The sequence below is a fragment of the Pipra filicauda genome, unplaced genomic scaffold (assembly GCF_003945595.2).
Source record: "Pipra filicauda isolate LSUMZ 115617 unplaced genomic scaffold, ASM394559v2 scaffold60_size3304689_pilon, whole genome shotgun sequence".
Taxonomy (NCBI): Eukaryota; Metazoa; Chordata; class Aves; order Passeriformes; family Pipridae; genus Pipra; species Pipra filicauda.
The window spans coordinates 1425774-1447404 of NW_024104765.1; the positions used below are offsets into that span (position 1 = coordinate 1425774).

At 39.1% G+C, this 21631-nt stretch overlaps 1 protein-coding gene across 3 annotated transcripts; it reads left to right on the forward strand.

Moving 5' to 3' along the window:
- The first annotated feature begins 100 nt into the window (after positions 1 to 100).
- Positions 101 to 21313, forward strand: CASP8AP2 (caspase 8 associated protein 2). Of its 3 annotated transcripts, none has more exons than XM_027743620.2 (10): positions 101 to 491; positions 1689 to 1764; positions 2877 to 2957; positions 4222 to 4322; positions 5432 to 5506; positions 6607 to 6722; positions 9253 to 11747; positions 12734 to 15674; positions 17209 to 17308; positions 18643 to 21313. In XM_027743620.2, exons 2-10 carry the CDS (start codon positions 1716 to 1718, stop codon positions 18697 to 18699), a joined length of 6015 nt encoding a protein of 2004 aa, XP_027599421.1. In that variant the 5' UTR covers positions 101 to 491; positions 1689 to 1715; the 3' UTR covers positions 18700 to 21313. The 3 variants fall into 3 exon arrangements, with proteins under 3 accessions (XP_027599421.1, XP_039244054.1, XP_027599422.1); XM_027743621.2 differs by lacking the exon at positions 101 to 491 and adding an exon at positions 852 to 898; XM_039388120.1 differs by lacking the exon at positions 2877 to 2957.
- The last annotated feature ends 318 nt before the right edge of the window (positions 21314 to 21631 follow it).

The following is a 21631-nucleotide window of genomic DNA, read 5'->3' on the forward strand; positions in this document are numbered from 1 at the left end:
CCTGCCCCGCCCCCGCCCCGAACTACAGCTCCCGGCGTGCTCCGCGTCGAACTACAGTTCCCGGCGTGCGCCGCGCCCCCTAGCCGCGAGGTCCGTCCGGGAGTGGAGCGGGCGGTCTCTCTGGATCAGGGCGCTGGGAGCCCGCCTTCGCGCGGTTGCGTTGGCCCTGTGCTCTCCCTGTCCCGCTCCCTGCTTCCCAGAGAGCCAACTGCCGCTGGATCCGCCCGCCCGCGAGCCCTTTAAATCTGGGTCACGGTCCGGGTCGCGGAGGCAGCCGAGGGAGGGCGGGCGGGCAGCTCCGGCTCGGGCGGCAGGAGCGTTACGCCCGCGGGGCCCCCGCGCGGCTCGCGGGCGGTAACGATGTCCCTGCAGGGGTTCGGAAGCGGGATCGCCGGCAGCAGCAGCCGCCGGGATTGAACTTCGTGTTTCCCGGGAGCACCGCCGTAACTGCTTCGCCCACGCCCCGCCGCAGCAGCGGGGAACGGCACCAGGTAAGCGCGCGTGTGCCGTCCGGCGCTTCCCCGGCAGCGTCCTGCGGCCGCCGCAGCCTTCACAGCGCCGTCATCTCCGGGCTGGCGCAGGCGGGGCGACAGCGGCTAGCCCCGCCGGGGACAGCGCACGGCTTCCCGCTCCCGATGCCGGGCCGGGAATGGGGCGTGCGATCGGGGGCGGGGCGGGGCTGCGGGGGGCGGGGCAGTGGCCCAGGGGGCGGGGCGCGGCCGCCGCGCGCGCCGCGCTTTGGCGCCAACTGCACGGGCTGGGGGCGGGTCCCGGGTACGTAACGGCGGCGAGTGCGCGGCGCGGCTGCGGCCGTTGGCTGGAGCGGCCGCTGGCCCCGCCCCCACCCGGCCTGCGGCACCCGCGGCGGCGGCGGCGAGAGCTGCGGCGGTGGAGTCCGGTGAGTGCTCCGGCCCTGCCCTGCCGGGATCGCCGCATGGCTCGGCTCGGCACGGCACGGCTCGACGTGGCCATGCCCACCTCGGGCTACGCCGGCCCCTCCACTGCGGACACAGCCGCCCCGGGCCGCCGAGGGTTTTGGGGGCCGCGACAGAGGTCTCGAGCATTTCCGCCGTGGCGGGAATTGGGGCGGGCGGGAGTCCCTTCCCGCCCGTACAGGGAGGGCGAGGTCTGAGGAGTGAGCAAGGGCCGCTGCCTCTGAACTGCCTGGCCGCTGCTCAGCACTGCTCCGCTCCCACCCCCACCCCCCGCTGCCCCCCATCCTGCCCCCTCCTAATGTCCCATCCTCCTTCTCCACCCCGCCTGCCTCCGCTCGTTACTGGTTTGACTAGCGATATCAGACAAGGGGAAGTTGCTCTTAAATGATCAGTAGAGGAGAAATCGGGATTATCGAATCATTTTGTTTTGACTGGTTAAGATGCACTTTCAGGTAACCTGTTCATAGAATGCAGTGCTTCTTTTCATATCAGATTTTCTTTAGAGGAGCTATAAGATACAGCTAAATGACTTCAGAATGCTTATTTGAAGAACAGATAATTTCATACTTGAAAGTGCATTTTGTTCTCTCGTTGTAAGAGTTTTCTCATTCTGGTGTTGGATTTTATTGAAGAAGAAAGGCCACGGACAGCTCAGGTGTAAATGTCTTATTTCAAGGTGCTTCTGGTTTATGTTGTTGTTATTCTGAAATTGCCAGTTAATCAGTTCTCTTTGCTCTGATGTTTTACTCACAGATGGGGAAGCCATAGGGAGTTTGTATCATGGCAGCGGATGAGGATGGACTGGGACTGTTTGATATCCGCTACGGTGGTAAGATGTGTTGGATTACTTTCTGGATTGCAGGGAATTAATACAAACAGATTTATGAAAATAGATAGGTCCAAAAATAACTTAAAAATAAATTTAAAGTTGAGACAAATACTGGTAAGCTTCAACTGTAATTAAATGGCTGTGGCAGAGTATCATTTTAAGCCTCACCCCTAGTAAGTTTGTATTTAAAACCATAACTGTGCACTTTGGATTTCTGGAGTGTTTTGAGGGGGTGTCTGAATCGGTCTCTCCCCTGTGTTTCATGGTGTATAAGTTACTTAGTGAAGCTTGCATATGAACAGTTAGGGGAATTGCTCTTTTGTTTGCTGTTTGTAAGAGGCTATGTGTTATCATCCGGTGTAGTACCAGTAATCAAGGTGCTCCAGCGTTATTTCCAGCTCCGCAGTTGGTTGATTTGACACATATTTATGAGATTCCCAGCCTCAGAAGGACTGTGGATATTGACATGTTTCTTTATAGAAATAATGTTTGTTGCAGAACTAGAGAGGTTCGCATGGAGGAGATGACAGTCATAAGAGGCATTGGAAAAAGACATGAAGAGAGACTGAGGAGATTTAGATTAAAATACGTTTACAGAACCAGTTAGTGTGTGAGTAGATGGCAATACTAAAGCAAATTGTTTGAATTATGATACAGACTACTACAGTACTTTCTTTTTAGCAAGAGATGTTTCTTTTAACAGTAGTGGTTTTATCATATCAATTCTTTTGGTTTTTAGTTGTATAGCTTTTGTATTCAGTGTATTCTAGAAAACAATTTCATATTTAGATCAAGTTTATTTAATTTATAATTTTAAAATTTATTTGTACCTAAAGCCATATAATTTGCTTCGTGCACAGTTCTTGTATTTAGGAACTGATATTACAAGATTGTCTTCGCTCCCTGGTGACTAAAGATCTTTACTCCACAGTAGCAATAGATTACTGGATAAAATTCCTTTGTCTTTTACTAGTCTGTGCTATTACTTTTAGTATTCTCTACTGGTCTAGGATCACAGCTACACTTACTTTAGGGGAAAGGTAGAGGTTGGAGTTTACTAAATTATTTATTACTTTGGCCTTTTTTTTTTTTTTTTATTTTCATTGCTTTAGCTGAAGCTTCTCCCTTCAAGGAAGGTGACGACAGCTCAGTGGATATTTATGATGGCTTGGACAGCAGTTTGTCGGTTTCTGGTAGGTTGATTGTGTCTTGCTGTTTGGCTTGGAGCATTATAGTCTCTGCTTCTTAGGCTGATTTCCAGTAAAGCAAGTGGTTTTAGCTTTGAACTACTTGTTAAAATTCAAGACATATGTTAGACTGTATTAATGGAGCAGAGAATTCTTAGATCTATTAGCTGAATGAATGAAAGACGTTTTTCCTGTGATAATGGCTATTTTAAGAGGCTTGGGCTTGATATAGGACATTTTAGCTTGGAAAAAACACCTTTATTTTGTGTTTTTGTAAGCTTTTGGATCAGATCAAACAGACACTGATCACTAAATCCCTAGTGAGAGATCCAAAACATACTTCTTGTATGATACAGTATGTTCAGGAGACCCTTTTAACCTTTTATTTTCCAAATAATTTGACATGGTAATGTAAATTAATTTCCCTTCTTTGAAGGTAAGAAAAAAATGAACCCAGCATGTTCTTTTTTAGGAACCTTAATGTACTGTTCACTGGAAGGCTGTTTCTGATATTTAAGCAATTATTTCTCTACTGACCTTACTGCTGTAAGACCATTGAATTTTTATGGGAGAACTATACCCTACAGACATAAAGCATCTATATATCTTCCTTGCTTTGCATTTTGCATTTCTTAAGTCAGTATTTCACATATGGAGATGTGTTGTTTAGTAAATGTAAAAGCCAGAAGAAGGAATAAAAATGCAGTGAAAACAGTCTATGTAGTCCAGCTCTGAAGGACCTTGTTTTTTTTGAAGAGAGGAGCGGTGAGATTTTTGCTCTGTACGGATAAGATGTTGTTTGTATGTCCTCTTGCAGTGTGGTGGTAATACTTTTTGCATTATGGTATTGTCCAAAGGATTGGAGCACAGCTTGGATAGCTAACTTCATTTATTTCTCTGCAAATGAATCTGTATTTCAGAGGTGTCATAACCCAGGTCTTGTCAGTTATGCATATTTGCTGAACAGAGCACACAGGCTGATTTGAGGAAAAAGCACTGTTATCTAAATAATTGGGATGCTTGGGTGTTGGGTTATTGGTTGGTTTTGGTTTTTTCATTTCACTTATGGACAACTATCTCAAGAAATCTCGGTGTATGTTATTGCAACATGATATGTCATAAGCATCTAATAGTTCTTTATTTTGTGTGTTGTTACCTTGTGAGTACAAAAAGTAAAAACAAAATACACAGGCAGCATAGAACAGCGTACCTAATGCAACATGACTAGAAAAATACCTTTATCCTTATGTAATTAATTTTCTTTATACAGACAATTTTGCTCCAAGTTCTACTCCATCTAGAATCAGCTTCAATTTATTTGATGAGATATTAATTGAAGAAGGGACTGCAAAGAAAGCATCCTACGATGAGGTATGTATTAATGTAGAAAAAAATCTGTTTTGGGGTATTTTTTTGTTCCAAGTTTTCTTGTGTGAAACACAGAAAATGTTGTCAGCATGCTCACATTGTTGTTAAATAGGCAAACCGTTTTTAAATAAATAAAAACAAGGCTGTGCTAATAAACTGTTATGTCAACAAGCCCATTAGAATAAGTGAATCTGTCACTCTGTAACATGGTCCCTTCTCACGTAGCATCCTTTGCACGCAGTTTATGTATCAGCTACATTATGGGAAAATGTATTGTAATTTCCCTCTAGTCAAGTACCTGTTCAGATGTCTCATACAAAGCTAGTCTTGACATTGCTCCCAGCAAATTTTACCAGAGTAAAGCAGACAGGTCATGGATTTATCTTAAATTCTTTCCTTGAGACTGAGAATAGCCATTTGCTTCTAGCAAATCAGCAGAACACTCACTTCTGGGGCACCACCTCTTCTGGCCCATAAGACACATTTAAACGGCGTAAAAGGGGCAGACATCCATAGATGTTAAAAGAAGCAGGAGCAAAACATCCAGGAGTCTACTGAGTGATGTCACTTGGAAAGTTTGAGAGCAGTTGACTGAATGGAAGTTGTCCATTCTTCTGTGAAAGCTTTGTCCCTATCTAATTTTAAAGAAGAGCTCATGCCAAATTTATTTTATTTAATTTTGTGATCCTAACAGGATCATGTCCTTTGCAGCCCAAGTTTGTTTGTAGTAACTTTTTGTTGTGTTTTTCCTTATCTGTTTCGTGTTACATAAAATCTGAGAAGCAAGTCCCCATCTATTTGGCGCTCAGAACTCCTGCTCCTTGATAATGATGTCATTAATTTCACAGTAATATGACTTCCTGTTATTCTTTATTACTGTTAGGCAAGCAGGCATAGATTTCCTCTTGTCGGAGTGTTTGTGGTGGTTTAGAGACCTGCATACCAATTGGAGCCTTTTGTTTAAATATGGCTTTAATATGTTACTTTTGGTTAAAAAGCAGAGCTGTGTAATATGCAGTAGTGTTAACTAACTATAAATGTAGAGATATAAGTTTTCTCTATAATTAACATTTTCTGCACTTCTGTGTTGTGAATTCTTCTCTCTTTGACAGTTGCAGGCTGAATATGAAAAATGTCAGCAGCAAATTAAAGAGTTGATGAAGAAATTTAAAGAAATACAGGCACAGGTACTGTAGTTCAAAGGGAAACGTGGTCAAGATTTATGTAAAGAAAATTGAATGTTGCTTTGAGAAGGCAATTTCATGCTTTCCAGACTTGATCCATGTGTGGTTGGTAGAGCAGCCCTATAGGTGCTAGGAGCTTGGTCTGCCTAGGATAGTTGTTGGGATAGCCTACTGACAAAATCAGTAGGGACATTTGTTTGTTTCATGATGTTGGGTGCAGTAAGACTTTATTTGCTTAAAAGCTGTATTCCATCTTCTTAATTAGAAAATAAGCATGTCAAATGAATAGTTGTCAGAAAGGTATCCAGTATTCTTGTTTTTTTAATGCACTAGGGAGGGGGTTGCAAAGGTGCTTGAGCTATCACTAGAACTGGAAGAGGATGTCTGTGTTGCTTTGGACATAGTGCCTTTTTGATAAATCTGAACTGCTCTTCAGCTTGAGCTAGTGTTCCCATGCTGTGCCATTCTACAGAGATAGATTATTTGAGGCAATTCTGCAATGTGCTCTACTGTGTATTACAGATAAGTCCTAAAGGTTTTATGCTTTGCAATGGTAAACAGCTGCTGCCCTGTGATACTTCTGTATTGTTTTCTGCAAAACTTGTCCACCTTTCTGAGCAGGCTTTGCTGAGGACAATTAACAAGTGAAAGGACTATCTTCAGGATTGACAGTTATGGTTCTAGAACATCATATCTAGAAATTTTAGAATGATAGAACACCCAAAGTTGATTTTGATACCTTGAAAGGAATACAATTACCCTATTTCTGCGAGAGTGCTTAAAAGCTACATCTCTCATTTGACATAGTGACCAAGAAAGCAATAAATCGTGTAAGACATTTTAAATAATGACCAGGAACACAAACATGAGCGTAAACGTGAGTGATGTTAAAAAAAAAACAAACACAAACTTCTTTGGATCTCAGTAATTCTGACTTCTCCAAAAGAGTTTGTCAACATCCTACTGTCAGTTTGCAAAGGGTGGGATATTTTTCTAGTGGTTGATTTGCACTGTTTTTCATTACGTGTTTGGATACCCAAGCTAATTCTTGTTTTTTCTCTTCTTCTCTCTTTTGCTGTCTGTTTTGTATACATTTAAAATAGAATGTCATTCTACAGAATGAAAACCAAGCCCTCAAAAAGAATATTTCAGCCCTTATCAAAACAGCAAGAGTGGAAATTAACCGTAAGGATGAAGAAATCAGTCATCTCCATCAAAGGTACAAATAGACAGTGGAACTGAAAACATAGTTTTTGTTTGATCATGTTTATATACTTGTTAGAAATTTTTGTGTGTATTTAAAAAAAAAAATGAAAAAAACCCATTACTCAGTAAATAATTGTGTGGTTTAAAATTATTACAATCAGAGGAAATATGTAAAGATCTTCTTTGCCTGATGAGATCTTTGGTTTCTAATTAAGAACCATAAAGGAATCCAAAGGCTGACCATTCACATGAATGTTTCAAAGGAGATACTATCTTACACAGTTCAGCTTCAAAACTGGTCTGGTTTATGGCCTCAGACGTGAATTCCATGCAACTTTTCAGACAACAAGTGAAAGTAAATAGATTATATAATGTTTTTATGTCAAGATAGGAAATCCCTGTCTCCAGTGGTGGAGGATAGCAACTAGAGAATTCTTGGTTATTTTTGTGTACTACTGGTCTTACTGCAAGGACTTGAAAACAGTAGAGTATGGATGGGAGAGTAGCTGAGAGTATGGCCTTTGAACCACATGAATCCAGAGCAGGTGTCCAAGATACAGGACCCCTAGCTTGTCACAAGATCACCTGCTTGTCACTTGTGTGACATCAGCCACATCATTGGTTTGTTTGTATTTTAGTTTGACCATTTGATATTTTCTTGCACCAAAAGGTGTCATAAAGAAGGTTCATTTGACACTACTGTGCTAAAGGCTATAAGCATATTAGCTGCAATTATTTTTTTCTAACTACTGAAAATTACCACACACTATCTGATGGAGGTCAGGAGGTTTTAACTTGTGTAATTCTTTCAGGTGATTGGCTTTGACACAATAGTTGTCATTTTCACACACTTGAGTGCAGTATTCTGAGTTTTAAATTACATTGTTTGGAAAATACTTAATTGTTTTGAATATTTAACCTCATTAAATACTTTACAAGTTACATTGCAGTATAATCTGATGGTGATTAAAATTTATGAACAAGGTATTTGGTCTAAGTATTTTGGAAACATCCATCCTGGAAAATTGTGGGTAAAGTAGCACTTTGAGATCTTAGAAACATGCCATGCCTGCTGCATGGTTTATAATAAATTACCTTATCTTAAACAATGCACCTGTCTGTGAAGACTATTTCAAAGTTAATATCTCTGAGGGAGTTGTTAGTGCTTATCTAAAAAAATCCCCAAAACCCAACTACTAGAAAAATCCCACAACACCAAATGAACACGACTTGGATACAGCTACATTAATCAAACATGTATATAGATTTAATAACCAGCCTAAAGCACAGCAAAAACTTATCAGTTTCAGTGAAATAGAAATATAAAAAGGGGTTTTGTGTTCCAACAGCTGCAGCATTGTTTGTGTTCAACCCTCAGTTCACATCACAATGTCACATTTTTGGAGTAGAACCAGTTGTAAGCTGTTCATTTCAAATTTAAATTTACTGTATTGGCCCATAGGAAATGTTCAGTTTTATAAATCAAAACCAACCCCATTTTGTATTGGAGAAAAATATGGAATTATTTTACACTTGCATTGAATCCTTATGACTGGATGCTGAATCATCGTAGAATTTCAGGCCAAAACTAAATGTCTGTGTAGCAGCCACTTCATCTTTGACTCTAAAATGGAGCCAGACATTTCATGGTTTACTGCCATCATTTGTTGGTGTAACTTTTACTTCTGTTTCCTTCTGTATGAATTAGACACTATCATTCTTTCTATGTAGTGGAGAGTATATAAGAAGGTTGACATTGTCTTTAATCACGTTATTTTAATGAAATGTTTTGTTGAATATGGTAGAAAAGTGTCTGTTTCTTTTTTGGGTTTTGTTGTGGGGGGGGTTGGGGTTGTTTTTTTTAGAAGTGAGGTAACTGATGCATTCATCAGTAAGGAGTAGAAGTTTAGGCCATACAGGCTACATGTGCCCTTTTTAAATTGATTTTTTTAAATTATTTTTAATATGATGACCTTTCAGCAGTAGCATGTGGCCTTGATAAGGCTTGATTATCTTAATTTACTTCTTGTTTTCTGTAGCTTGCAGCAACTTCCAAGCATGGTAGTATATTTGCTTAGTGGGTAGAGTGAGGACAGTCACATTATACCTATTCTTTTGGTTGCCAGTTTAACAAATAGTAAACAATTGAATTGCTGGGTTTTAAATTATTATTATTTTAAATCACTAATGCTGCAAAGAACAACTTTTTTTTTTCCTGGAGGGAAACTCTTTGTAATGCTGGGCAATGAAATACTAATTAGAGTTACTGAAATGGTTAGTTAGGCCCACTACAGCATTTTTCCACAAATCTTGCCTTTTCTTTAGATGAATTTCCTTTGGAAAATATGTGTATAAATTATATTCTTTTGTTGTGTGCTAATGGAAATGATTGAATTTCCATTTTTCCTCTCATTTTTTTTCCAAATTGAAACTGAAAGTGTTAACAATTTTTAGAGATATATGGATTCATTTCAGTTCAGCTTTAGTTACATATAAATAAATTCAAAAATAACATAAACAACTTTTTTTCTTTTCATAAACAGGCTAGCAGAATTTCCCAATCATCGAAGTATTTTCACCAGAACATACCTTCCAGGATCAGCTAAACCAAACGATTCCAAATTCAGACTTTCTGATTTAGGTGACAGTATAAAGATGGAACATAGAATGAAAACTGACTGTTCAAAAGATACATACCACACTTACTCAGCTTATAATGCAGACACTGGGAAGTCTGGCTCTGAAAAAAGTAACACTCCATATTTGCTGAGATACCCTCCTGAAGAGCTCTGCAGTGATGATACTCGTATGTGTCCACTGAGCTATGACCATGCCTCCAACAAGGATAACAGAAAGGAAAGAAAAGACATTAAAAGTAATGAACAGTGCAGTAGGGGAAATGTCGGCAAATACAAAAGAGAAGTACATCAGAGCACTGGAAATGATGGTGACAGTGAAGAGGGGAATTCAGATCTTCAACAGAAGCTGAAAACCCTTTCAGAGAAGGCTAGTAAAAATGAGTTGCAGCAAAAAAGTCAGAGCATCAAACTCAAATGTAGTCCAAGTGTAGAAAGAAGAGTAGAAAGGGGTGTTTCTTCCTGGGAGAAACAAACAGCTGGTAAAGACAGATTTCAAACAAGAGGTGAATTGTATGCTGATGAGAGATTACAAAATGCATTAAAAAAAGACATTAAAACACATGATAAAGGAGAAAAGCATGCTGGCCAAAAAAATAAACCAAATGAAAAGCTGCAAGGACATCCAAGGAGGTCTGGAAGAGGGAGCAGTCCACACTCAAAGAATGAACATTCAAAGAGTCTTCATGAATCACGTAAATGTCGTCTGGAAGAGTCTAGAAAAGTAAAACATATTGACAGCAAGAGAGACAGGGGAATGGATGATCATACCTCTCGAGAAGGAAGAACTTCACCTTCTAATTCCAACAGCAGAGAGCATAAATATGCACGCTTGAAGGAAAGCAGTAGTAGATATGAATGGGAAACAGCACATTCCAAATCAGAAAGACACAGAACTGAAGAAAAAAGGAAAAGAGAAAGAGAGGATCAGGATGAAAATAGGCATTTTAGAAATGAAAAAAAACTTGCAAAAAAATTTTCTCACCAGTCTGTAAAAGACTCCAAGAAAGGTACAAATGTTACAAAAAGTGAGAGAAACAAATTCTATAAGCTGGAAGAAACATCCACAGTAGCAGATAGCTTAAAAGACCATAAAGTTCCCAAAACTAAAGATAACCACACTGGGACAAAAAACAAAGACTTAAAACTTAGTTTTATGGAAAAGCTAAATTTAACTCTTTCTCCTAATAAGAAACAATGTCTCTCTGCAACAGATGGACTTAAAACACCTTTTCGAAAGGCCGCTGATGAGAGAGGAACAGAGCTCACAGTGCAAGCACAACTCTTGCATTCTACCCACCCTGTAGGCTGTGATCCCACGGAGCAAACTCTGCAAGTTCTGGATGGTGAAGCTCAGAGCAACATGGAACCAGCACTCCCTGTTTCTGTCAGTTCTGAAAATGAAGCCTCGAAAGTCACAGCAGCAGATCCAGCACAGTCTGCAATGCTGCCAGCAGGGGCAACTGATGAACCCATCTCAGAAACCTTACCAGAAGCAGAAGTGGGTCAGGTACAGCCCCAAGTCTTGCCAGGAGCAGCAGAGGTGCTGGTTCCTGATGTGGTGCAGGCTGACACGTTGTCAGGAGCTGCAGAGGCTTGTGATCTGGTTGAATCAGAAGTCTCAGTAACAGCAGTGGCAGTGATGGGGCTGAACCACCCTGTATCTTTGCCCTTGGAGGTGACAGGGAGTGTGACAGAGTGTGAAAACTTGCCTGGGACAGGGGTGGGTGTGATGCAGGATGATAATGTACCAGCACCAGAAGTCACACAACCTGAACCTGTCAGTGAAAGTATGGGAGCCCTTCCAGAGTCAGCAGCAGGGAAGAAAGAGGAAGATGAAATATGGCTAGCTGCTGACATAGAAAGCTCTGCAGACCAATGTGGCTCTCAAAATGTTGTCTTAGATGAATCAGAAGCCAGAAGTTCTGGTGACGTGAAGTCCTCTGATGTTGCAGATGGTATCAGTGAAACAAAACTAGACTCTTTAATGCGAGTGATGAGGGATGATGGTAACTTGGCTGCAGAAAGTGCTAAGTATCCCACTGAGGAAAAGGAGATCTGCAAAAGTAGTATGAGTACATCCCAGTCACTGGACAGAACTATGATAACTGATAGGGATGAACCACTGGTTGATCAAAATGCTTGTGATCTAGAGACAGACCTAGCTGATATCAGTACAGCAACAGCATCTTCTCTCAGTGGTGAGATGTGTCCTGTAACTAAAGAGAGGGAAACTAACCCAATTCCTGTTGATGATGACAGCTCAATACTGAGCATTGATCTCAATCACTTGAGGTATATTCCGAAGGCAATCAGCCCATTGAACAGTCCAGTGCGCCCTTTGACTAAACCAGTAAAGATGGAAAGTCCCTGTAAAGGCCTTGTGAAGACTTATAACAAAGGTATTTGTATGTGTATGTTCTAATTTCTTTTCTACATTAAGGCTTAGAAGATCCACTCGTGGAAAGCAGAAATTACTTTTTTGAACTCCTTTCTCAAAAATATAAATTGTTTCTTCTTAAACTGCATATGTTTCTGTGGTCCCTTTTTTTTGTAGTGGAACCACTCAATGTTGCGGCCAAGACTGTAGCCATTTGAATATTCACGCTGTAAAAATTGGAGCTAGTCACTACTGACAGATGACTGGTTGAAATAAGAATTTTGTATTAACTTATTAAAAATGCATATAGGTTTCTTAATTTTACCTAGTTTTGAGTAGATCTTGTTAGGTTTTTCTCTGAAATTATGGAGGCAAAAGTTACTTAGGATCATGTTCTTTCAAATATTTGTGAGAAAACTGAAGAGAGTATCTGAGAGTAGCTTGGAAGTTTAAATTTCTTACTGGAAGAGGAACGGTAGGGTGGCATTGAAATCTGTTTTCTTATGTTTCAGACCATAATCCTTTGCAGGATTGTTAAAACATTAATAGGTAACTTGTTCTCATTGTGTTTTCATTGTGAAACTGTTCAAAGAAAAGCCAGATATTGTATATAAATGTTAGTCCATAATTATGTGACAGTTATAATTTAGCTTGTGCAGAGTTCAGAGAACTTGTTAAACTAAATGGAAAGAAATTCAAAACTGATGGAAACTGCTATATTTTTCTGTTTTCAGTTGATGTATTTTTGAGATAATTCATGTGTTTGGTGAAATGCTGAGGTCCTTTAAAGCTCAAAATTTGCTCAAAATAAAGTTCAGTTTGCCCTTTAAAACTCAAAAAAAATCCGTTAAACTAGCAGCTGCTGAAGCAAACCACCCAAACTTGTTATAGCTCAAACTTCCTGCCATTTTCAAACAAACAGGTCTGAACAGTCAGTTTACAGAGAAAAAAAATCTGTTTAATAATTGTATTCTTTATGATGATTAACAAACTGTTTTTCTTTTATAGATTTAATTCCTGAAAGTACGGTTGTCATCTGTCCATCAAAGAATTTGTCAAAGGAGGTAAACAAAGAAAATCAAAAGCCTGTTAGCATGTCTGATGAACACTTAGAGGTGGAGTCTCAACTAAGTATCTCTTCAGATGAAATAGAAGAAGGAGAAATTGTAAGTAGCGATGAAGATGAAGAAGAATCTAAACCAGAAAGAGGCTCTCAAAATACAGAAAAGTCAGGACCAAAAGCTTCTTCTGAGACACGAAATTTGACCAGCAGTCCACAGAATCAAAATAGCAAAACTGTGCGTTGCAATGAAGATAGTAGAAAATTTGTTTCTGTGAAAGTAAGCACAAAGAAGAACGGAGAGAGGCATAAAGGTCAGACTTTCAAAGTCAGATCTTCAAGGGATATTAAGAAGAACAAAACTGTGAGCATTGCTTGTCTTGAAAAAATAGTTCATGTTATTGTTGAACCTTCAAATATACAAGAAATCATGCAGATGCTAAGAGCTGTACGAAAACAGATGAGGAAAAGTTACATGAAGTTCAAGGTACACTTCCCAGTTCAGCATTTTCACAGAATTATAGAATCTGGGATCATAAATTTTACAGCATTAATAAGATACTTGAACTTTTCCAAGATGTGTACCTTAGGCGATACATTAAAATTGAATATCTGTGATATTATAGAGTCCAAACTTAAAAAAGTTAAAAAGAATGCAATAGTGGACCGTCTTTTTGAACAGCAAGTGTCAGATATGAAAAAACAGTTGTGGAAATTTGTAGATGAACAGCTTGATTACTTATTTGAAAAGATAAGGAGAATTATAATAAAGCTATGTGATGTGGGAAATGGGAGTGAGGAGGGTAAGTTTGAAAGGGCAGGAGAGCAAAACCACAAGATTAAAAATGATGTGCAGAGATCAAGAAAGAAGTCCCTGAAAGCCAGTTCTCAAAAGCCTGAAGAATATATCATTTCAAAGCAGATTGTGGATTATCAACAACCTAAGTGTCACCATGAGAAAAATAAAACAGGTGCACCAAAAACTGCCTTTACAAAATGTCTTAACTCCATTGATAACACAAGGAATTCTCAAACAAAAGTGCACCTCTCTAAAGAGAATAATTTGCAAGGCACTCTTACTCCATTGAAGGCTGTAAAATATGAAAAGGAAGGATTCCAGCTATCCAGAGATGCTAACAAGTCTGATCTTAGTTATGAGCTTCTCACAGAACAACAAACATCCAGTCTTACATTTAATCTTGTAAGTGATGCTCAAATGGGTGAAATTTTCAAAAGCTTATTACAAGGTTCCGATCTCTTGGAAAAAAATGGTGGCAATATCAACAGAAATGAATGTGAATTCAGGACTCCAGAAAAACAGTTTTTAGGCAGTCATAAATGCAGAGGTAATGCTGCGGAATTGGGGCAGGAGATTGCTCCAAAGGAGGCATGTGTGGAATCTAAACCAGAACAGGATATTAACTGGACTGTTGTTTCACCTGTAAGAGCTCCCTCATTAGCATCCAGGACTCATATGCCTGTTGATCCAGATGTACTGGATGAGAGCTGTATGTTTGAGGTTTCTGCAAATGCAGCTTCATGCAAAGAAGATGAATGCAATTTACAGAAGAATAAATTGTGTGTTTCTTCTATCCTCCTTGAAGATTTGGCTGTTTCTTTAACTATTCCATCACCTTTGAAATCAGATGCTCACCTCAGCTTCCTGAAACCTGAGAATAATTCTGGCTCAACTCCTGAGGGTGTTGTCAGTGCACATTACAGTGAAGATGCGCTTCTTGGAGAGGAGGATGCCACTGAGCAAGACATTCATTTGGCCTTAGAATCGGATAACTCTAGCAGTAAATCAAGTTGTTCATCATCGTGGACAAGTCGGCCTGTTGCTCCCAGTTTTCAGTGTCGCCCCAGCCTTCCAATGCAAGCAGTAATCATGGAGAAATCCAACGATCATTTTATTGTAAAGATTAGGCGTGCAATGCCATCTGCCTCACCAGCATCTGATCACTTGGCTTCAGTGAAGGAGGTGCAGGCATCCTCAACAAAGATTGGAAAAGAAGAAATAAGAACTGGGGGAAAAGAAAGGGGCAGTCAGAGTGCAACAGCAGCCACTGTGAAAGAAACTGTCAAACCAGATGTGGTTGAGATGGATCAGTTGCCTCATGTCTGGGCTGAACACGAACAAAATCGTGCCTTACCTCAGGTTCCGAAGGAGTCACATAATAGCGTTGGAAAGGAAGAAACTACAGGGTTGCTTGGACCCTCAAACACAGAGAGCTGCGACACTAAAAGCCCAGATAAAAGCTCTGAGCAATCTGAGGCACACAAGTTGAAAGTATCCAAAAATATAAATGAAATGCATGTTAGATCTCAAGCTTCTTTTCCTGCTGAATGCAGCATGAAGTCATACATAACCTTAGCAGACAGTATTGTCAGTGGAACTTCATGTCATGCAGTGGAATCCAGAGCAGATAATGGGACACAGGCAACTTCCACAGGAAACCCAGAAGTCAGTGATAAAAAGGAAGAACTTAAAGAGTGCTTCGATGAATCTATAGACTTAACAGAAGAGCTTTCCAATGAAACTGTAGCAGGCAAATGTAATCCTGAAATAAACCCCACTTCAAAGACTGGTGGAGGGTGCCAGATAAGTATAGATGATAAAACAAGTAAAAAGAGGAAAAAGGAGGCTGTCAGAGATAATTCCAACGCAAAAAGGCAACGAAAAGAAACTGACTCGGGAGGTGAGGGGAGCAATGAAAGTGATGTCAAGTCTGAAGAAATAAATTCACCACCCCAACAATGCTCCAATAAGAAGAATGAGCTGCAGCAGAACAAAGACTCTTCTCCTTTGGTTTCGTCTCCATCGTCACCTAGCCTGTATGCCAAAAACATCATTAAAAAGAAGGGAGAGGTAGTAGTTTCCTGGACAAGGTAATTTCTGGTTTGATTCGTTTGATTGGCTTAGTTTTGTTTTTTTTTAAACTAAGTGATATACTGGAAAGAGGGAAGACAAGGATATTTAGCCAATGACTGAAGTTATTTAGTAACTCTACATCCTGCTGTGAATAGTGGAGTGGGAGCCTCCTATCTATGCAGGATAGCTCTGTGAGATTGATGTCCATCACTTACCCAGATCTCCCAAAGCAAGTGTCCTCTTTACCTTGTTTTTTAAAGCTTACATGCCTTAACAAATAACAAGACCTACTGTATTGCACTGTCTGTACTTTTTATTTCCCCTGCCCATATTTTTACCGTCCAAAAATTCCAGCCACGCTTGGTAGGGGATGGAGGTCTTTGATTTCCTCCACTTAGAAGACATGAGAGCAGTTTTTTGTTTTGGGGTCTAGGCTGCTCAATCTGCAGAAATGTACCAGTCAACAATTCAACCCATATATTCCAATTAGAAGGATGTGGGTGATAAATGACTGTATGTGTTGAAAATGCATGCAAAATTATTGTGGTGTATTCTTACTTTTAAGAAACTATAGTTGGCAGGTTTTGCTATTCTTGCTACAACTCAATACAATCGGTGCTTTATAAAGGGCTTCTAAAATTTTCAGAACAGGCTTTTCTAAACTATAGTTCAGATATGAAGTAAGTTTCTAGGTAGCATTTTGAAAGAAAATTAACTCCTTCGTGGAAAAAAAGACAGCAAAAGCTAATTTGATTTTTAATGTACAAACCAATGAGGTAGGAAGAGACTGTTACAGTTTTCCTCAGGAATATGACTAGGTTTTCAGTGTCACAGTTTTTGTGTCTTAGAACAATACCTAAAAAAACCCAACTTTATTTAAATAAGTAGTCATTACATTTTTCCTTGAAATGGAAGAAATTAAGTATCATTTATTGGAATGTGACAGCTTTCAACCGAATATAATGACTGTGTCTATACGTTTTGCCTAAATTCGTTAATGAGACAAACAGCAAATCGGTGACGCATATTAAAGAATTGACCTCCTGGTTCTTTATTCTCATGTGAACACTAGATGTGCTCTGAGTATGTTTGTTACAGTAAGCCACTTAGAGAAGTCAAACACCTCTCTGGTTAATCTTTGAATGGCAGCAGGCCATAGGTGAAAGCTGCTGTTCAGCCTTGCAAACTGAGGCAAGTCCACCTGGAACCACTGACCCCTATTGAATTTATGAGTTCCTTTCAATTCCAGTTTAAGTGCCTGCTTTAGAATCTTAAAACTCTTCGACTTTGGCTTGGTGCTAACTCTATTATAATAATCCTGCCGTTCTTATTTGTGGAGCATGATCTCCACTACTTCTTGTTTGTACTAACTCTTGTTTCTCTGTGCTGGTAGAGGAGAGGATGCTCTGTAAATTCATTGCTGCTGTTTTAACTGGTTTTCTGTGGTTTGGATATACTCAAAACTTTTTATATGCCTGTATGTATTATTTTATTTGTGTGCATGTACACAGCTATGTGTATTAATATTTTAAAAATGCATTTTTGTTATAGAAATGATGACCGAGAAATTTTACTGGAATGTCAGAGAAAAGGACCATCAAGCAAAACCTTTGTTTCCTTGGCCACTAGGCTCAACAAAAGCCCAAATCAGGTAGGTGATATCGTTCTTATATTTGATAACAGCAATGGCCTACGTTTACAATTGCAGTTGAACAAAAATCTCTGGAGGTCTTCTGCACATTTGAAGTTGTCTTTTCCTCATGTCTTCTCTTAAGGGGGTTCTTGGAAAAATAAGAATCTTAGATTCTCCCAGTTGTGACTTAAAAATATACGTTATAGAAATATTATGGTCCAGGGGTTCCGTAGTACCTGTTTGATTGATACCACTTATAAGCCAGGAACAACAGGATTGTTTATTGTTGGATCAGCTCTTAGATAAAGAAAGAAAATTTGGAGAGGTTCAAAGCCTTTGCACACATTTAATAAATTAGAAAAGTATTAAAATTAGAGCTGAAAAAAAAAGTACCAGGATTGTGCAGAAAGGGCATTTTTTTAATGAAAATGCCTTTTTTTATGCACTTTTTAATTATGAAATTTCAAAAGACATAGGCGTCAAATTGATGTAGAATATTTTCAGAGGGGTTTACATATAGCTTTGTACATGTCTTGAATGGCTCTCTTAATCTGTATCCTGCAAATCTAACAAGGGAGAAAACCTCCATTTGACTAAGTTAGGAAATCCTGCATGCTTGGGATTTGGCTTTTAGGATGTTGTATTGTGTGGTTACAGGGTCTTTGGGAGGTTTAGAAACTGTTGGGGTGGCTGGTTGGATAAAACAGTGTCATCTGTGCCTTTGTACCACTCTTCCCAGTTAGCTGTTTGGTGGATAGTCCATATGCTATAGCAATATGCATGTAGCAGTAAGAAATACTAACTTAGAGTTGAATGAGTTCTCTATGTAAGGTGTAGCTATGCTAAACAAAAAGATGCTTGACTCTTGTCTACAGACCAGTTTTGTAAAATCCCTAGTAGGAACATTACTCCATAATGAGCTGTAAATGCCTGAAGCAACAGTTATACAAGAGGGTAGAAGATAACCAATAAACTTTGCTTTTTGTGGAGTACAGAATAAGCTTTTGTCCTTACATTTGAATCTTACACACGTATACCTGCAAAATTCTAGGCTCATTGACTTTGAGGCCTTCATTTTTTAACTCCTTCTTGTAGGGAAACCTATGTTAAACCAGTAGTTAGGCTCCAGGTTAACCACAGAGAACTAGAGCCATTTCAGGTGTCAAAGGTATAGGAAGACTTCCTAGATCCAGTTAATCTGTTAATAATGGTGCTCTTACAATTTTCCTACTAAATTGGAAGCAAATAAAATAGTGGTGGTCTCAAAACACTTTATGCTGTCAGATGAATCTGTCTTGGTAGATATGAAAATCTGAGGCCTTAACGGTATGTCTGTTTTTTGTCTCCATTAGGTTTCAGAAAGATTCAAGCAGTTAATGAAGCTGTTCAAGAAATCCAAGTGCAAGTAAAGTCACACCAAGTTGCCTCATGATTACAGGGCTTACTTGCTGTTACCTACAACGATGAACCACAACCACTGCATTCAGGCAATGGGATTACTGACAGATATCCAAGCCAGAATACTAAATTTGGTAAATCTGGTGCACTATTCATTATTTACTTGTCTGTGTTTCCTCTGAAGTTCTTTAACAGAGTAACACAGCGGGAACTTCACAAACAAAGCGACCAGGAAAGAATGGGCTCATACAAATGGAGCAGCATCATTTCAAGGGGGTGACATCTCCAGTTGGTTAATTTTGTTCTGTAAGCAGAGATAAGGGTGTGCAGTCAAGTCAAAGTGGTGGCTTTTGCTTCGATTGCCAGAGTACTGCACTGGTTGATGTCAAACTGTGATCTTAAAAAGTTAGAGTGGTTTGGAATCAAATTGGTAGATAATCCTGGAAAATGACAGGTGTGTCATCCTGGTTACCTTGGAACGTATTTTAAGAAGTGAGGCCTTTTTCTTTTAAAATAAGACAGGGCAGTGATAGCAATGATTCCAAAAGCTGCTTATCTAATAATTGAATTCTGATGCTCAGGAATAGGTGGATCTTGCTGCTTGTTCTTAACAAACATTTGTGACAATTGTTTACTTATTGGAGATTTAAATCTAACTAAATTTGTTGTCAGAATAGTCAGTTTGCAGAGTAGCATAAATGTTATTTTACATGAACGCTACGCTGCAAAGCCCATTATGTTTTACTGCTCCAAATTACATCTGGGAGAGGTACTTAATTTAGGTCTTCAACGTAATGAACATTCTGTTCTATTAAAAAAAAAATAAAATTGAGAAGTGATTTTCTTTTAAAAATTAATTTAAAAACAGACCTTTACAGTTTTATAGAATGTGACTTTATACTTACTAACCAGAGCAAAACTTCCATAAAAACAAGCTGTTTCAAAAGCTTGTCAACTTGGCATGTTTTGACAGCAATTGTATCTATCTTTACAAATTGTTTAGTGTATTAAAAATTCATTATGTTCTATTTTAAGGAGTTTGTTATAACTGTTTCTAGTTTTACTAGAACATACCTAAAGAGTGTGTGTGTGTGTGTGTATATATATATGTGTATATATATATATATACACACATCTCATACGTATTGCTGTTTTATCCCAAATTTCTAAAAGGATTATTTTAATTCTCCCTGAGAAACATTCCTGGAAGTTTGCAAATGTTTTTGTTTTATAAATTCATTGATTTTTGAGGTTTTATTCTTTATTGAGGATCAGAACTACTGTAGTCTTTATTCAGTCAGAGTGTCTGCTGAATTTAGTTAGACTTCATTTAAGAGCCCCACCTAAGTGCATTGCCTTTCAACTTGGATTGAATTGGCTCTTTTTCAGAATCCAATGACTATTTCTTCAGTGTCAGCATGTTTTTTTTGCTCCCTCTACCAACTAATGGGGCAGACTTCTCTTTCTAATAAACTGTCATATAATTTGTCAGTGATGATGTCAGTAACCCCTTTGGAGTATTGTAAATGTGACCTGTGGAATGGATTGTTGTGCTGCCAAACAGTGCATTGTCTTCATTTTAGGCAGTGCTCTGGAAATTGTTACAAGGAATGACTTAAGTAGGTGATGATGTCAGTTCTGGCAGTCTTCCATCTTACTTGCTTCCTTCTAAAATGTTTGCTTTTGATGATCAAATCTCACCTTCCATGCTATGCTGGCAGTGCCTGGTGATTTCAGGGGGGATTGGTGTACCTACCCATGCTTGTTCATAACAAACAGTTAAGTGACAGTTGTTTATTAATTGGAGATTTAAATCTAGCTGAAACTGTTTTCAGAATAGTCAGTTTGCAGAGCACTGTTCATATTTGTGGAAAAGTCAGACTCTACTAAGAGTACTCTTTTAACCATATCCTTAGAAATCAACATGTGCACAGTACTGAAGGCAATGGGGGAAGTCACTTCACTTAAGTGCTTCGTCTTTGCCTCAAAAAAGCAGGCAGTATTTTATTACAAAGTTGTTTATTCCTTGTCTGTGTTTACTTACTTTCGTATCTGTATAGGTGATGGGGGACAGGGTTTGACTGTTTTGAGTCTGACTTGGATTCCTTTTTTGTAAAGTATGAAACTTGTTTAATGTTCTCTCTATTGTAACTATGTGTACAGGTTCCTACATGGTCATGTAAAATATCTGATGTTTGTATATATATATAAATACATGTATAAAACTAGAGCTTTGTTTAGCCAAAGATGATTTTTTTAACTATATAAAACTACAGGTTTATTTTGTATAAACTAAATAGATTGCATACGGTAAGGGAGATGCAAAAAATAAAACTGTAAAACTCACACACGTGTTCTTGTTGAACAAAGGTTGGCTTGGAGTGGTTTTCTACCATTGTTTGTAATTTATTTCTCCAACAAGAATTTCGATACGTATATGCAAAATGTACTGTATGTAAATCTGCAGTCTTCTTTGTGGAACCTCAGGTAAATGAAAATATTTTCTAGAATTGTTGGCTAATGGTTTGACAACTACACAGGCTGTGAAGCAGCATTAAACTTCTGTTAGTTTGTATAAGTGAGTAGCTATGTTGATGTTCTGGCCAATAAACATGAAACTCCTCAGCTGCTGCTCTGGTGTAATTACTGCTCTCAATACTGCTGCTGATTTCTTACTGGATAGGACTGGATCAGAAATTAAACAGTTGCACAAACTGCATAAAACCTTTAACTACTTACAAATTAGGACCTACAACTTTAGATTTTTTTCTAGAAATGTTCAGTTAATGTTGAGTGGAGTATTACAAAGGAAAAAGACCTTTTTGTATCCAAGGCCTTTCACTGGAAAAGTATAGCTGGCAGCCCTTTGAGAGTCTTACTCCAACTTGCTACTGAAGAATAGGTCTGCTTTTATCCAACACACATTACGAGATTCCCTTTAAA

What these genes read in the sequence shown, in the direction of transcription:
- CASP8AP2 (XM_027743620.2), top strand. Translation starts at nt 1,716, where the DNA reads ATGGCAGCGGATGAGGATGGACTGGGACTGTTTGATATCCGCTACGGT. An exon ending in CAGCAGTTTGTCGGTTTCTG is followed by an intron (nt 2,958 to 4,221) that starts GTAGGTTGATTG and finishes TTCTTTATACAG; the next exon opens with ACAATTTTGCTCCAAGTTCT. An exon ending in GTAGTAGTTTCCTGGACAAG is followed by an intron (nt 15,675 to 17,208) that starts GTAATTTCTGGT and finishes TTTTTGTTATAG; the next exon opens with AAATGATGACCGAGAAATTT.